This window comes from Anas acuta, chromosome 9 (genome assembly GCF_963932015.1).
Source record: "Anas acuta chromosome 9, bAnaAcu1.1, whole genome shotgun sequence".
Classification (NCBI taxonomy): domain Eukaryota; kingdom Metazoa; phylum Chordata; class Aves; order Anseriformes; family Anatidae; genus Anas; species Anas acuta.
In genome coordinates, this window is record NC_088987.1 from 14,894,353 (window position 1) to 14,912,353 (window position 18,001).

An 18,001-nucleotide genomic window follows, 5' to 3' on the forward strand; every position below is an offset into this window, starting at 1 on the left:
TATCTTCCACGCCAGCACTGCGATATAATGATGGTTGATCTGAGGAAAACACGGTAATGAACTAGGGCCAGAAGCTGTAAGACATGTAAGATTAATTCTTATACAAATGGCTTGCAGCTCAAAATACTTCAGGTTCAGACCCCTTCAGTGCTAGACAGTGAAGGCAGTGATTAAGAAGAATAAGGCAAACATTCAAACTGTTTGAGAGGTACAGAAGTACAATCAGGACCAAAGCACCTCAAACTGCAGTTGTACCAGGCATAAATTACAGGGTTTTGGTAGCAGGTGCCAGCACCTGTAGGAGGCTGGGAATTGCCTTCTACCACTCAAAATCTGTTCCAACCAGCTCCAAAATCCTAAGCACCAGAACTTGAAAAATAAAATCAGAGGAGCATGTGGTGCCCTGGCTCAGACTTACTTGAGAAAGGTCTGCGGTCGGCAGGATCTGTGCTCTTGGAAGGAGGTGCTCCATGCCAGAGCAGGGACTGTCTTCCAAGCAAGTTAAGAACATAAGACTTGATAAAATGACGATGAGGCTGAGCAGAGACTTAAGAACAAAACTTTCTCTTCAGCTATTCTGAAAATATAGGCTTTACTTATTACATGCTTATGACAGGAAAAGCCAAGTGTCATTAGCCCCAGAACAGTCAATACTTCTGCCTTCAAGAACACAGTAATCAATGAAATATATTTGATAGCCTAGGTAAGACACAAACAAACAGAAAAGAAGTAACAATGATACAGAAACAGATCTATATTGAAGGAGCAGCATTAGAAAATAATTCATTATGTGCAGCAGGTTGCTGCTGCAGCTTTCTCAAGAAGCATCTTTGAAGAGGCCATTTATTTAGGAGAAACCCACCAGTATTAGAGACATGCAAGCACAGAAAAAAAATAAAATCACATTTTTGGGTCAGTGTTCTGTTTATGTTTTCAATATTTTTTTTTGTTAACTTAAAAAACACCAGAAGTTACTGCTTTGAAACAGTTGTTACAAGCATCTCAGAGCCGAGTTGAAAGTTAATAGATAATCCACGAGGTTCCAAAAAAAAAGTACGCTTTTGAAGCACTTGCTACCTTCAGTTATTAGCACACATATTTCAGCAGCATAGGTTGGTGTTTTTCTCTCATTCAAAAAAATATACTTGAGAAATATATCATGGAAAGAAAGAGATGGCTTCACAACAGCAGTACAGAAAACAATATAACAGGAACACTTCCTCTGCTGACTAGCAGCCAGTCAGCTTCTCCAGAGGCCTCAACTTCCCACAGCCGTCACCTTCCCCACACATCTGGGTTGTAACTCCTTTCAGTGATGTTACTTTTAAAACCAAACTGGAAAACAGTATTTGGTAGTTCCTCAAAAAACAAACAAAAAAAACAACCAAGCCACAACAGTCACAGTCAGGCAGGGTAGTTGAACTCCAGCTGGAAGTTAAATGATTGTCTGTAGGGTTGTTAAGTCATTACTGACAACTCCAGTTTCCATTTGCTTTTCCCCTTTTGGTTTTGCTTTCTCCATTGTTAACTGTCTCCTGGACTAACATTTTTTGCATATTACATGCTTTTAATCAGACTCAACAGTTTGCATATGAAAGTTAAATAGCAGTAAACATAGGCAGCATTGCATAAGAATAAAGTTACAAAACACTAAGAAAATTAAGAAAATTAACAGAGGTAAATAGAATACATACAAGCCCACAACCAGTTAGAATACCAGCATCTCTAACAGATCCTTGCCTCTGGTTGTGGGGGAACAATCCGTTTTTTCCCCTCTGAGTAAGAAAGAGGCTACTACACAGCAAGTTGAGGGGGAGGGAAAGAGCATGTTTGCAAGACTGGCTGGCTGGCTATACTCTTGGTAACTGCCAGGCAAACAGCACAATTCAGCAAACACCAAATTCCAGCAACGTGCTTCAGTTTAACAGAGCAGCGGCTGTGCTGAGTGAAGCCTTGATCTCAGTCAGCAGACAACTGGAGACACAGACTCGCCTTTTCATTTGCTTACTCTGGGAGACGAGCATCCTTCTCTTAGAAGGCTCCAAATTCTTATTCTAACATAAGACCAACAGTTTTTAGATTTTAAACACTAAAGAGTATTTACACTCAAAATTATAACAAACAAACTTGCAAATGCAAGTCGTAGAAAATAAGCCATAGTCAAGAAGAGGCCAATTAAAATTTTTAAGGTCTAGGGACATGACTTCTTAAAACTTCTCAGAAACATTCACGGCAAGTTTTAATAAGCAGACAGTTTTGGTTGCTCCTGTAGCCTGAAGTGATCCTGCCAAAACCATCACCTTTTCAACTGTTTAGAGGGAGCTCTGCCTAACACAGGGGGAAGCATTACTATGGTTTTAATTTTGATCCTTTCCCACCATGTGTCTGTGGTTCTGTTGCTCTACTCTGCAACAGGGCTTTTAAACATTTGAAGGATTGTCTTCTGCTCTTTTTTAGGCAAGGAACAAATACCATTTGGGTCACTGGTATTAACAACACAATTCAAAACATTTCCGTCCTTGAGGCCAGGTGACTTCATTCGGACTCTGGTAGGAGACTGCCAGTTTTCATTGCATGAACCTTTCCGGACCTTGCGGTGATTTGTTTCAGTCTGTTTTTTTGTTAGCTTCATGTCCTTTGCCTTCTTACAACTTCCCTTTCTAGCAGAAGAGTCTTTCACAGACTGAGGTGTTGCGGTGCGAAGAAGGTACCCATCGGGAGAGCCTTTTTGTCGATTGAGTGACCTTTCCTCCTTGTCGAGCTGTCTTTGCAGCTGCAGAGCCAGAAGCCTATCCTGCTCCTCTTGCAGACGCCTTTCGTAGAGCTCCTGCTCAAAGGCTTTCTGCATTTGCAAGTCAAATTCAAATATCTGCTCCCCTTGGTCCCCTGAAGTTTCTGGGAAAGTTCTTCTCCTCTTACCAAGCACACCTGAGTCAACCACTGCTTCAGCCAGTGGTTCTGGAGATTTTCTTTTTGGAGTCTCCATAGTGTTCTGCAAGCTCTCTGGTATCTTTTCATCTGGGTTTCCAGCCACCTTCGTGAGATCATGTATCCCACTTTTGCTGTCAGACATCATAGAAGTTGTTGCTGACTGAATACAAGCACTAGTTTCAGCACAGTTTTCAAGGCTTATGCGTTCTACATGTGTTAAACTGCCACTGTCCAACTCTACTCCGTCTTCTCCTTTAGCTCTAGGAAGAACTGTTCTATCCCCTTCCCCTTCTGCAATTCCACAAAGCGTATCCGGACCTTCATCTGCCAGACAATTTGGTCCAGGTGATTTTTTCTGCTTGGTGGTGGTCTCCTCTGAAGTTGAGGCACTTAAGTAGTTCATGCATGACTCCAAAAATGAATCCTGAGCAGTGGAAGACCTGGTCACACCCGACAGCTGTGGAGACAACGTTGGCATTTCCTCTTGCTCATCTTGCTGCACAGTACTGCTGCCTGCATCGTTACTGGCCTCCTGAAGGAAAGAGAGACATCCCTAATTTAATAAACTTATTAAAAGTCAATGGGTATGAATAAAATGCAAATCTCATTTATCGTAGCCACACTGCTCATAACTACTCAGTGATATTAACTTGGATTCTTCTTTAAAAAGAATAGAATTGTTCAATAATACTGAAAGTATTTAGAACAGTCTATTGCAGCCTGGCTAAACGACTGGAAACAACTGCAGCATTCCTCTGCTATCAACGTCTCAAATCAGCTGTTCAAGATATTAGTCTGCTCATCTTCTTTAGCAGTCTAGTAGGAGAGATACAAAGAGACAGACAGACACGAATTAATGAAAATCAGAGTGCAACCTCCTCAAATGAGCTCCAGAATGATCATCAATTTTATACACCATCACTTGCAGCCCAGAGCTCATTGAGGATCTTAATGTAAACAGCATTTACTCTTTCTGAAACCAGGAGTATGCCTTATTGAAATCATCAAAAAAGCTGCAGAATTAGAGGGAAAACTCACGGTAATTAAAACTGTCCATGGACAAGTGATAATCTGTGAATTGAGTAGATGCAGGTATCCTGGAGCAGATAGATAGCACACAAGATACAAAGAGACTTTGACTTCAAAGTTCTTCTCAGTACTTAAATTTAGTTAACTGTAGTCTTTGCATAGATACACAGGGGAACTACCAAATAAGCTGTAGGTGTGCGTCTGCTGACTATCGAGCCTGGTTTCTTCCCTTTCCACTTCTGGGAATCACAAATGCTGAAGGCAGTTTGAAATGGGAGGGCTGAATTGCACAGTGCTGACTGGCATTACTATACGCAAGGCATAGAATAATCTGTAATTACTAACACTGAGATTTAAAAATATAATTCTAGTTACCATGGAGCCAGAGTCACTCCTGCGTCCTTCTGTTGTTCTGGAGAATGAAGCTGATCCCAGTGTACGATGATGCTTTGGAGACAGATACCTTAAAGGAGAGCAAAGTATACCTTTTAAAACTTTTTTTTTTCCTCCTTGAATTGCCAGTGCTTTGCATTAATCATCAGCTCAGGTTCATTCTGATAATGAAAAACAAAAGAAGAGTGAGGGCTTCCCTTCTCCTCCGTATCATCCTATAAGATATTTTAACATTCAGTAGCTTACATTTATTCAAATTATCATGGGAAGCCAGGCTGCAAGATTCCAAGGAAGCACATGGAGCAGAAAGACATTATATCAAGAAACAGATCACTAATCATTAAACAAACTTGGCTTTCTTACTTCTGAATGTCTCCAGAGTTGCTTGGTTTGCTCTTCGTCTTGCACAAATTAGCTGTGAATGACGCACATGAGAGGCCGTCTCCTGGTGAAGGACTGCTGAGTATACGTTCTCTGGAGCTGTCATTCTTCAATGACAAGGAAAAATAGCATTATGTAAAACAAAACACAACAGAAACTGAACTACTACTGTCCTTCTGTTACAAGATTAGTTACTTTTATCCAAGGAATTCCAGAACTGTGAGTAAAAGGTAGTTATGGAATACGAAACATATGAGTGTTCTGTATGCTTTCCTGTATCTGGCAGTAAGGGGCAAGAGGTTTTGGTTCTCAAATGACGTTATTAGGACTATTAGCAGATAGCAAAAAAGCAGCCAACAAAGACCACAGACAAAAGTTCCTTCCACCCCTCCAAAAAACAAAACAAGTTGTATTTTCTCAAACGTCATCATGTTCCTTTTTCCAGTACAGGAGGACATAGACCTCAATTTCTTCCAAAATAGTGTTTTTTAATTCACAGGGGAAACGAAGTAGTCAGAAGAAAAACAATGTTTTAAAACATTTTACAGCAAGAACTTCCTGCACCCATGTCAGGTTCCTAGTACACAGTTCGCAATACTTGGGGTATTTCTCACTCCCATTGGTTCTTCAAGAGTTAACAGGTCAATCAAAGATCTAACATACCGATGGCTGACAACAGCTTCCAACTACAATTCAGATAAATTTAAGTTATTCCGAAGTTTAACTTTTGCTCTGAAAAACCTGAGTTGCTTTCATTAAATGAACACCAGTAAATGTCCCCTTCATGTTAACTCACCAGGCTGTTGCTCAGCTCCCATGCCAATTCTTCGTCTTGTTTAAGCTGTTCCTCCATCTCCCTCTGTCTTTCTTCTGCCAGTCTGCGTTCCTCCTCTTCTTCTGCTAGCAGCTTTTGAATGTATTCCTCACTTGCCTTGTTTTCCTCTTGTTCATGTGCTCGCCTTTCTGCCTCCACCTGAAAAAGTTTTTTGTTTTTTTTTTTTTTGTTTTTTTTTTTTTTAGGCATCTGGTTACTACTGCCAGACCACACTTTACATCAAAACCTCAACTGAGACTCCTTCAGTGGGGACGATCCACTCCTCGCAAAGACACCGCACACTTCAAAGACAGTATTTAACTGCAAAACTCTCCAAAAATGTAAGAATCAAACAGACACTGCGTGCAGGGTCTTCAGTTTGATACCAGCAACCTACCTTTTGGTTTCTGTAAGATTACACTGTTAATATTGCAAACATGAAAGGTTAAATTCATTTGCTTGCCTTTTTAAAATGTTAGTAACAAGATTAACCTCTACAAATACATGTGCTAAGATTCTTTCTAAGGCTGAGTGCCAGCTAGACCACAGTGCCTGCCCATCGCGCTCATATCATCTTATTTCCATCATGAGTGCAGATGCCTGAAAGACAACACATGTTTTCTGTGCCCTTCTCCTCTCTTCTCGCCTGGAACATCCACAAGCCAAAGCAACAGACCAAGAATTCCAAGTCTGCCTCCCTTTCTCACAGCAGACACCCACGCAGAGTAAATCAGTTACAGCAACTCCACAAGGACAGCAGAGTACTTAAAGAATGAATACAACTTTCTTGAACTTTGTAATGGAATTTGGAAATTTTCTTTTATGCATTTATAGCTTATGAATGGTACCAGACACCCTTATATATTTCACTGCTCCTGGGCACCATCTCCATTTTCCGTTGATACTATCAATAGAGAAGGGAACTTCTATCAGCTAAAGAGAAAAGAATATTCTGATTCTATTTCCAGTTGTCATTCTTATTATTATGTCTGAATTGTATAAAGAAGGATCCTTGAACAAACAAGGTTAGGATCTCTTAAAAATATTTTCCATTTTTTTCAAATGAACACAAATAACACAGGGAATGAACAATTAAGAAAGAGAATGCTGAGTATTCATTACTGAAGCTCATTTAATCATAGTCTGTTTTACTCAGGGAGTGAAATCAAGAAGGCAAGTACAAGACCAAAGCCAAAACAGTTTCAAATTTTTATATCTGCTAGTCCCAAATCCTTTATGTGCACCTCAGGACCTGCAAAAGCCATTTCAGTACGTGTGAGTAGGGATGCAGATAGTGAAAGGGCAATACTAATCCCAGAGGAACTCCTCTGTGCATTTTTGGGAAACATAAGGAGAGCTGCCTGTGTGTTCTGCTGTGCTTGTACCTCCACGCATTTCCTAGCTTGTGAAGCACACCTCCTGGAAGGGACAAGACAGCATATGCTGCTGGGTCACCTGAGATGCTGAGGTAGGCAGGAGAGTTAACTGGCACAAGAAAACTTGGGAAATGTGGGCTTATGTCCAACACAAGGAAGCCTGTCCTCTTTACTGCAGGAGGCTGGCAAGGCGCTCGATGCAAGCATCACATATATTTATCCCACTCTCACAGTCTTCCCTAGGCAACCATTTGCAGCTACTGTTGAAGAAAAAACACAGAACTGCAGAGGCTGTGGCCTCACCCAGTACAGCCTTCTGTAGATTTTTATTTAAAGCAAAAAGGCAGGCTCAATACAAATGAAATCATCCCAGCTATCTAGCTGTACTTTCTGCAGAGCATGCTTGAACAGAACCATCAACAAAATAAAAGTTTCAAGTCCCTGAGCCTTTGGATAAAAAGGAAAAAAAAAAAAAATCTGCCCCTCAGCCTTGACTTAGAGTGACAGACACTAAGACTGCAGTTTGGCAGTTCGATTAATACTTGAAGGCGGCATAAGCTGAAGCTGCCACCAGAAAATGCAGCCGTTAGCCAGCATAAATAGCTGAACAAACAGCGTCTGCTCTTTCAGCTTGTGCCAACTGTGTGTCTGAACTTCAGACTGCCACCTTCCACTGCTGGCAACAGCCGTTTGCTCTTGCCAAAGTGCATGCACTCCATCCTTCCTCTCTTCCTTCCATATGGTATGTACACCACCCGAGTGACACACTGGTGGCAGCACAGTTCAGCATCGCAACCAGATGTGGAATCCCTTTGAGGTTTGCTTCTGTTTGTTTTTGATCTCTGCACACTCAGCCCTGATATCAAGTTCTTTGCCTTATTCACAATTTCTTATATGTAGAGGTTACAAAGCCTTCTTATATATAGCCTTGTGACTATGTGGCCTTCTTAGAGTCTCTTCAGTAAAGGATAAAAATTTAGTTCATGCTTTGCAAACGACCCATGTGTTCTTGCAACAGCAATCCCCTTTTAAGTATCTTCTTTGTCTGATAAATAACATTTCAACTGTTTGTGGGAACAATTAAAATAACCACATGCAAAGCATTACTGTTTTTAAATATATATTTTTAGACTTACCTTGCTAACCTCTGCTTCATATTCCTGTCTCAGTTCCCCAGGTTTGCTCAGCTGGTGTTGTGGATGAGGGACGCAGACTAATTCAGAAGGGAGGATGAGGAGAGTAAGTAACAAAGCAAGACCATGACAGTCAAAAACAATTTTTTTTAAACAAAAAAATCACTTCCATGCCCTGTCGCAGGAATGACTTAAGTTAAGCTTTATGAACAAGGTATAAAGACAGTAATAATAACGAGGTTATTGCTGCATAACAAAGCAGCAAGAACAGTCAGTATTTTCCAAGCACTGTATGCTGAGCAAATATATATGCTGATCATAACTTACATCTTGCTTTTTGCAATTAATTATTTCATTGTAAGTGGAAAAAGTAAAACAATGTGTCTTAGAGCCATCCTACCAAAGGAGGTCAAAATGCTATTCACTGAAATATATATGTACTTTGTTTTCTGCTAAGGATGTTATGTTTTATTTAGTATTCTAACTGGGTGCAATCTCAGAAGAGGTCAAATCAGCCCTTCAGAATATTAATTCTACGTCAATTTAACATAACAGACCTAAAATATAATAAGAACAATCTGCTCATGTGTTTTGTTCTTTTCCTGAGAAATTCTAAGGTTACTACATCTATCATTCTCTGATGTGTGTAAAACACTCAAGGTCAGTGCTGTTCCTGACCATGCTGGCAAGGATAAGGAGACGTGCAGGAAAAGAAGTGTTGCCTCTCCCAAATTAGCCTCCCCCAGATATTAAATGTCAGAAGAGATCAAATTTTAAGAGAGCTTACAACATAATAAACCCCCAAACCCTTCTTCTAGGAATTAGTGAGATTTTCCTTCCTTTTGTACGACATCACAGTTTTAGTCTCTATGACCCCTGGATAGACTGAAGCTCTGGAATTTTCAATCAAACTTATCAAGAACACCTGCAAGTTGAAAAAAAAAATTAACCACTTCACTTACCTGACAGTGATAAACACAAACACGGATTTTACAGCTGAAGTTGAGTCAGTAACAAAAAGCTGTCTTTGTAAGGACAGGGAACCACACTGCAACACTTACCTGCTTGTGCTTTTTGCACTATCTACTTAAATGATGATACAATACAACTTTTCTGCCTTGCAAGTCCTTTTCATGGAACACCTCTGACACCACACCTTCTAGCAATAACACAGCATGTCTGTGGACAGTTTCTTCTGTCACAACAGCCCAAGTCCACTAATTACTTTGGTAAAAGCAAAGACAACCCAGGACAAGTCACATTTTACTTACTTTCCTCTTCCAAATCCTGTCCGTTAATTCTACGCTCGCATTCCTTTGGATAATTCTTCTGAATCTTTTCCCAGAACTCCCAGTTGATAAGAGTGTTTCTGCGGGCATTGTATCGTGCCCAGGAAGAGACTCGACGCCGACAAAAAGGGCAACAAAGACTGGCATTTTCAACTGTCAGCTGGAAACAAGAATTACAGAGGGTATGGTTGCACGGTAGTGTCACAGGCTCCACAAAGATCTCCATGCAAATTTGACACAGGCAGTCAGCTAAGGAAAGAGGAGCCTCCGATTTCTTCGACATATTGACTCGAAGATCAGGAACAGGACTAATATAACATCAGTACCTGAAAGCAGAAAGAAACTTGTACTTTACTTGTCCTAACAAATGTAATAGAGAACACTGTTTTATAAGTACCTTATGAAAACCTCAGCATATTTAAGAAGTCTGATTAATTCATTCCTTTTGCTCGCAATCACAAATTCTTGACTTAAAAAGGAAGACACAGGTCTTACCAGAAGTCACTACAGCAGGGCTTACTGCAGTAGCTTCCAGTGTACTGTAGCAGTTACTTCAGAGGATAGCAAGGAGGTAGTAAGAAGAAAGGAGTAAGAGTAAAAATTCTTCCAACATTTATTCTCTAACAGTTATAAGCTATGCTCACATTTAGCAGATGATACTGCAGTCCCTGAATCAACCCTCAAAACAGATATTTTTTTGGTATATGCATATCCTTCAAAAGCTGCTTCTAGTACAGATTTATTTCTGGTATTTTCTAAAGGTGAAATACAACATTCTCCCTGAGCATCAGAGGAGGTTTTTCCTTAGAGAGAAAGTTCTTCCTCATTCATGCGTTTGCTTAAGCTGGAACTTGAAAATCAAAACACTTTTTAGACCCACAAACATAATCAGAGAACTAACCAATGCATTCAACACTTCAGCATCTTCCACGATAACTTGTATGACTTAATATGGTGGGGATCATCCGGCCTTTCTGCTACCAACCCTCCTCAAAGGACTTTTCACTTGGCCCACAAATGCTGTGGAACAGAAAATAAAAATAAAAGGCTACACCCAAACAGAAAAAGCTACAAGAGTACTTTTCAAGTTACAGAAATTTAAGAAAGTTCTTTCAAGCTCCACAAAAAAACAGCCGACAACAGAAAGAAAGGAGAACTTCCTGACAGAAAGGCTGTAATTTCAGTTCAATCTTAAATAATCCACAGAGGAACTTGACAATGAGGCAGAACTATATTAAGGCAGGTGTTAGTGGTTCTGTTCTTCCTCCTCTGATAGAGCAAATCCTTTATTTTTTAAAAAGGATGCTGGCTAACATTGAAACACCCAGTTGTATAAGTCTTTGTAACAAACCACCTCAAAAGTCCATATATGCCTCTTCTGGACCAAGCAATTTCAGTGGTTATGCGCACAGAAAAATTAGCAGCTGCGAAGTAGGCTAAACACGGATCTTCGAGCACAAGAGGAGGGCAATGAGGGCACACAGGTGGCCGCAGGACGGAGGGTCTCACAGATGAGCGCTCCTGGGGCGATGCAGCTCCGCGGCTGAGCCGGAGGAAGCGAAGCGGGCAGCTCGGGCTTCTGCTGGGCTGACGAACGCAGGCTCTAAGCAGGTCCCGGATCCCCCAACGGAGCGGTCAGCGCGGCACTAGCACGGGAACACCTCATTAAAACACAGCCAAACGAGCACAAACGCAGCGAGGAGCAGCGCCCGGGCGGGCCCCTCGCTCAGCGGGCGCCTGTGGCGAGCAGGCCGCGGCGGGGGCGGGCGGCACAAAGCGGGGAGGCCGCGGGGCGACCCCGCAGCGGGGCGGGGAAGGGAAGGGGAAGGGAAGCAAAGGGAAGGGGCCTGGCGCTGGGGAGGCCGCGCCGAATCCCGGCGAAGAAGCCCGCCAAGCCGCGGCCGCGCTCCCCTCAGCCCCAACGTCGCCACCCGCCGCCAAACGGCCCGGCCCGGCCCGGCCCTCACCTCCCCTCAGCCCCTCCGCGCTCCCCTCACGGCCGAGGGGCTCCGGCTGCCACTGCCGCTCCTCCCCGCCGGGCTGGGCCCAGCCGGGACGCGGCGCGCAGGGCCCGGGCTCAGCCCGCGCTGAGGCGGCAGGAGGGGCCGTGCTGCTGCCCCGCCCGCAGCCCCGAGGTTTCGGTTTTATTCGCTTGTGGCACTTTGTGTAACAGCGGAGGCCGCTGCTCCATAAATCACAGAATCCAGAGTCAGAGCCCACAGAATTATGCTGAACTCTGGAATTCAGCTGCAGGTTGCACACACGCGTTGTTCTGTAATGTGGTTCTCTGGATAAATGTTTAAGTGAGGAAGGGTGAGCTGCCATCCTGGCTGAAAGGCACCTCAGGCCTGAGTGTGTCCAGAGCCTGATGCCAGCATTCCCACTCGGAGGACAGGAAAACCAAACAAACACACTACTAAAGTCTAAGCACAGGTGCCAGAAGTATGAATGTCCTGGTCTTACTTAACAGGAGAAGGGAATCATAGCATTAATGCTCTTTTTTCCTACTTATGGTAGAGATGCTTGCTTTAAAAGTCTTTCTGCGCTCTTGGAAGTGGTATAACTTTCTTTAAACCATATAAATATTCAGTTTGAAGAAGTAACCGTCTACTACTTGAACCAAAGGAACCTTAGTCTGTCCTCATATTGTCCATTTCTATTGTACATGGTAAACCAGACCATGCCCAGATTGTATAAACTCATGTTAGAGTGCACGTAACTGCACTGCTCTCCCCAGGGTCATCTGCACGTGTAGGGACCAGGACAGGACAGAGCGATCCTTCACTTGCACTCACCTTTCCTCTAGTGTTGATATCTGCGTCGTGTCCCTGCTCATCTCCTTCTCCAGGAGATCAAACTTCTGAGCCAGTTCCTGCAAGCTCGAGTCCAGATCTTTGAACTGAGTCTCCAAGGATTGCAGCTTAGTTTCTACTCTGAGGGTTGGAAAACAGGCTTTTTAGAACTTGGGCATCAATGTGTTGCACATTCTGCCATCAAAGTGGTGGCTCACTCCACTGTGAACAGATCCAGATCAGGTTTGAGGTTCCTCCAAGCTGCATGGGAACATTTACTTGTTTTACAGATGCATACTCCACTAGAGTTATTAGTTTTCTTACGTGACCTTGGTTTTTTTGACCCTTCCCTGGAGCAGAAGTCTTATAACTTGTAAACACAGATACAGCCATAGGAAAGACCTGTGTTTAGATCTGTGTGTAGTTGAGTTGCAGGTGTCAACCATTTGCATTAATTAGTGGTGCAAGTTGTGGTGCAAGGTTTTTTTCTTTTATTTTTCTCCCTCTAAGATATTGTGAGGTGATTTGTGCTTTTACTTGTACTGTGATGATCTTCTGAACCCTTTTCATTTGACATTGAACAGAACCTCTCATTCTTCCCCAGATTAAAAATGACGCAAATAATAAACCAAGCCACCCACATTATGTTATTGTTCTCGGTTAGCTTTTCCTGCTCTGTTTTTCCCTTTTGTATCTGTTCTGCAGAACAACTGCATGACAAGGAGACCTTAGAGAAACAGCAATAAAAAAACTGCTGTGTTTTGTAGTTGATATTTCTTCACTGCTTTTTCATAATTTTGTATCTGTTGTGGTTATCCTTAATTAAAAAAAAATACAAAAAAAAAAAAAACCATACATACATATGATTGAAGATATATATATGTGAAGATATGTATGATATATATATATATATATGTTATATATGGAATGGTAATTCGTGTCAAGAAAATGGTTGATATTAATAAAGAAGGAGGAGATTTGAGAGTGTGGTCATGGAGGTCAGAAAGCCCCGTGGTTGAGATAACATTAGACTCTTAAGGATGAGGCCATCAGGAATGTAAAAGAGTTCAGAGGGAACAAAGAGAGGTGATTCAGGGGACTCCATGCAGCCTCGGGTTGTTTGTTCTCCAGCCATTAAGGCATGGAAGTTTCTGGGTGTTTGCCGTTGCTGTTATTTGCAAAGTTGTTTGACCAATGAAAAATTGTTTTGAAAAGAACTGCTGTGGGGAGAAGGGTGTAAGAGGGGAGCCTGCCCTCAAGATGAAAAGGCAACGCGATGTGATGAAGTTACATCATCAATAAAGGAGAAAGAAGGAATGAAAAGGAACAGGGTAGCAGAACAGAGACCAGGACGGGAACAGGCACACTGATTGCCTCATGAAGATCGGTTTGGCCGGACTCAGCAAACTGCTCAGAGAAGCCCGTACAGAAAGTCGCTGGGAATGGGCACTGGAGCTGGGAAGAAGCTCGAGCTGAGAGAAGTGGAGCCAGCACACAGCTGCCCCTCACTGGTCAGCAGCTGCGCGTTGTGGGGAACCATACATGTACGTCCTTAGGAACACAGACTGTCCTGGGAACCTTACAGCTTATTCTCCTTATCAACAATCGGACAGTTTATGAGCCTGAAACATGGGACCAAACTGGGGTCAAGGTGTGGGACTCTGCTATGAAAAACACCAAGGTGGCAGTGGGATTGCTCGGCACCTGGCAGCCTCTGAGGCCTTACAGAGCCGTGTGGGGCCACAGCCAGACCCGTGTGGGTGGCCAGGCAGTGAGGGAGCTGCGGGCTCCTTCACTGATCCCACTGCTGCGCCATGGGCCCCTCTGCTGCTACAGCCACCCCAGGCCTTTGCTGTTCCGCCCCCTGGTGACAGGGACGGGCCTTTGGACCCAGGCCTTTGGGCCTTGGAAAGGAGATGGATGTGCTTTTCTTCGATCCGGGAAGAACGGGATACATAAGGCCTGAAGACCGAGTTGCATGACAACTTGGAGCGAGACATTTTGTTCAAAAGGAATGGAAAATGGAGACTTTTAAGTCATGGAACTTAAAGGATTGTTTGTTGCCTTTCCTGATTGTACGTGTGTATAGGGATACTAGGGTTTAGTATGTAAAACCATGTTCTATATTTAGAATGTTTGATGTTTGTGTGTGTGTTGGTGGAGTGTAGACTCCCTGCACACCTAGCGCTGTTTACTTGCCTTTTATACCTTTTATAGCTTTTATAAGTATAAATATTACAAAATTCAGATTGAGTTGAGACTTCCATTTATAACATCTATATATATGAAGATATGTATGATATATATATATATATATATATATATGAAATATATACCCTTAAGAAAGGGTATATCATATATACCCTTATAAGAAAGGGGCAAAGAACATAGACACTTGCATGAGTATCGAGCTGTTGCTTTACCAACAATAGCTTCTCCATCTACCTGGCTTCCCTTCTCCTGTTTTGGAGCATCTGCAGTAGTCCTGAATGAGGGAGGAAAATAAAAAGACATTGGCAGTAGAATATTTTCCTAAGTCTCCCTGGCCTTAATTCGTTATCTGTCTGGCAGCTTGTAAGGGTCCATCTCTAATGGTTTTCTGTTGTTTCCTGAGGCTAAGACTTCCTTTAGGATCTTGTAAAAGTTGCTTTCTTCCTGACCCTATATTTTTAGGGCTTCTCTTGCTTCAACAGGTATTTTATTTCTCAGTCTCTTTTCTCGTGTCACATTAGAGATTTTTGGCCTTACAGTGGTGTAAGAGGATAATGCAGTGTGCGCTGAAGCTCTGGTAGCATGAGCTGTAGGAATGACACAAGGTAGCGTGCTTTCAGACAGCAGCTGTCAGGAAGCTGAGTCTTTTCTCCAAGGTTCTCCTAGGGGATGACGAGAGCTTCCTGGGGGAGCCATTTACCTGTGAATTACTCCATAAATGCCACTTTATCAGGGTAAATAAGCTTTCATTCTTGCAAGCATTCTTCTATGCAAATAATAGTAGAAACTATCAAAGATCCCAGCATTAACAGTACCTTCAGTGCTGTAGTAGTTTTTCAGCAGCACTTAGGTTGATGCTTTAACATCTGACCTCTTTTGTCTTTCTGGCACTATTTCGATATGGGGCATGGGGTTTATTGCCTGTCTGTGAACTACTCTTGTGTACTTGTAAGCATCTGTAGTAAACATTTCAGCATGTGCTAATTTTGGTTCTAAAAATGGCTGGTTACAAAATAGTGAGACTGATCTCTGTAACTAATCTACATTTTTTTTTGTAGATTCTGATAGAATCAGTGCTTCTGTCTTTTGATCAAGGGTCTGAATGCAACTTGAGGAAGAATTGATTAAACCTCCCGCTTTCCTTTTAATAATAATATAATAATGATTTAATAATAACCTCTAATGTCTGTCTACTGTAGGAACAAACCACATCTCAATTCTTTACCAGAAAGCTTTTCAAGTTTTTCTTCTGTTAGCATAGAGAACTAGAAGATTTGCAGTAAAAACTCTCATACTCCCACTTTCCTGGAAGTGTGGTTCTATGCTTACGCTTATTTCCACTGCTCAGGCGCTCCCAGAGAATGATGTCTTTCCTTACTTTAGAGCTGCTGCATAGCTTTTTGTTTTCCAGGCCAACACAGAGCCCCACACTTCACAGCTCTTCCTCTACACTCATTTCATGATACCAGCTCACAGCACTCATCTTCATTCAGTTTCCCATCCAACTAATTTCCTCTTTGTCTTTCAGGAGTTGTTCCCATGGTTGTTTCTTTCTGGTGAGGTCTCTAGACTAGGCTTGTATCTTTTTTTTTTTTTTTTTCAGTTACTGCTGTGTGAATCAGCCTCATAAAAACTGTTGATAAATAATGCTAGTATCTTGAGCAGAGGAGCAGTTTTTTACAAGGTCTTTCAGCCAGTGTTACTCTATAAGCTTTGCATGTAGGTGGAAGGGTTTGGGCTGCGGGGGCTGCGGGGGTGGCCTCTGCGAGAAGAGGTGGGGGCTGCCCTGTGCTGGTTCTGGAAATCTCTGCACTGGACCCAGTACTTCTGTTACAGGGGTGAGTTGGTCTTTGACTGGAGTATTTTCATAAATCAGTATCTGAAACATTAATTGCATACACAGAAGTACTACATTTCATCAGCAGTGATACTCTCAAAGTACAGTGATAATGCTTACTACACGTAAAGCAGAGTGGTGTGTGTGACACCTAAGTTGGCAGGAATTTCTTGCTTGCTCCCATTTGTGCAGCAGACAGGAAGGACAACACAAGGAGATACGCATGTGACAACACACTGCAAGGGGACGCCAGCTTGCCTGTCTCCTAGCTGTGGAGAGTTTCAGACCCTTTTCCAACTCCTTCCTTCTTCCCAAAGAGCAGTGTCTGTCGCACTCGCTCCCACTTGCAGCCCGCCTGGCTGCTCAGCCACCATCTAGCAGCGATGGTGCTGCCGCACTGCAGTGGAGCGTGGGGCCTGGTGCCAGCAGGGGCAGCGTGTGCCAGGATTACTTTACATGAAGCCAATGAACCTGTCCATCAAGCTTTTTTGCAAGCCTCTTGGGAGTACAGGCTTTGGAAATGGAAGGTGACTCAGCGTCACCTATGTCCCAGTTCCGTGGTTACAAGGATTTTCTTTCTCAGAGCATGCAGGAAGGGGCTGTTCTTGCTGTCTGTTAACTACAACCACCTACCTCCTATCTTTGAACCTTCTAGATGCTGAAACATTTTCCCAAATTCAGAAGCTCATCCCAGCCCTCCCATTTGCAGCTGGACCACAGCAGAAAATGCAAACCAGAACTTCCCATTACCACCAGGCCCCTGGCAACACTTCTCGCAGTGCCAGCCTACAGAATCCTGCAGCAAACAGCCGGCACCAGCAGCTTGGAGCTGGCCGGGATGGCGCTTGTGAAATGCTGCAGCCTGCGGCTCTGTCCCCCTTCCCTCTCCAACAAATAAAGGCAAAGCAGAAGATTGCACACAAACTACCCCCTTACCATACACACAATACACATATTTACATCCTATCTACTTCCCGTGACAATTCGCGGAGGAAGTAAAGGTTTGTCTTGCTAACAGACCACCACAGCCACAGTCTTCTCTCCCCCTGCCCCTTGTGCCCTCGCACAACCCTTTGATGACCTGTTCAATGTCTTGCTCAGCGCACGCAGGGATATGCTGTCTTTAGCCATCCTCCTGGAGAACAAGAAGAGAAGAAATAAAGCCGGAGCAGGCTTGAACCTCTCCTGAAGCAGGCAACAACATGGGCAGGAGCTCTGACTCCTGCTGGAGGTTGTTTGCGCTGGGGCTTTTTATAGACCGTATATCCAGATATAGCTCGCAGATGCACGGACACATGCCCCTGAACATGTTACATACCCAATTACGCATCTGCACCTCTTCCCCTGACCCACTGATCTCGTCTGTCTTCAGATATAAAATGAATTCAAAGGTGATGATGAGAATGGGGAATCTATACCAGCCTGCTTGTTTGCTGCTCAGGCTTTAAGGCTTTATTTAGCTGTACTGCCCAGCAGCTCCTGTCTTGGGCCAAAGTCTCATGCTGTGAAAGGCCGTACAGGCAGATTGCTGTTGGGTTGAGATTTTCTGTTTTGATGAAAACTGAACTTGGTTGAGAAGGATTTTTATTAGGCTGCTGGGAGCTGCTTCTGAGGATGGAGAGTAGCAAAACCCACATCACGGGAATCTCATCCATAAAGGATGGACAGCCTAGCACTATGGCAACTGATTGTTACAAGCTAGCAATGCAAAACAAAACTGCATTTTTTTTTCCCATAAGAAAGAAGGCAAATAACATGCTACTGGTAGCACAACAGCCAGTGAAACAAGGTAGCATAAAATAACCCCATCAGTTA

The 18,001-nt window shown here is 43.1% G+C and overlaps 1 protein-coding gene across 3 annotated transcripts; it reads right to left on the minus strand.

Annotated features, from left to right (window-relative positions):
- Positions 1-573: 573 nt before the first annotated feature.
- Positions 574-17,426, minus strand: RNF168 (ring finger protein 168). 3 transcript variants are annotated; one of them, XM_068692926.1, is made up of 9 exons: positions 17,268-17,426; positions 12,142-12,279; positions 10,248-10,992; positions 9,329-9,672; positions 8,061-8,137; positions 5,531-5,707; positions 4,717-4,841; positions 4,336-4,423; positions 574-3,463 (listed from the first exon to the last, which is right to left on the minus strand). In XM_068692926.1, exons 4-9 carry the CDS (start codon positions 9,627-9,629, stop codon positions 2,402-2,404), a joined length of 1,830 nt encoding a protein of 609 aa, XP_068549027.1. In that variant the 5' UTR covers positions 9,630-9,672; positions 10,248-10,992; positions 12,142-12,279; positions 17,268-17,426; the 3' UTR covers positions 574-2,401. The 3 variants fall into 3 exon arrangements, with proteins under 3 accessions (XP_068549027.1, XP_068549029.1, XP_068549028.1); XM_068692928.1 differs by lacking the exons at positions 12,142-12,279; positions 17,268-17,426 and adding an exon at positions 11,314-11,474 and having other exon boundaries at positions 10,248-10,366; positions 10,856-10,992; XM_068692927.1 differs by lacking the exons at positions 12,142-12,279; positions 17,268-17,426 and adding an exon at positions 11,314-11,474 and having other exon boundaries at positions 10,248-10,366; positions 10,701-10,992.
- Positions 17,427-18,001: the final 575 nt, after the last annotated feature.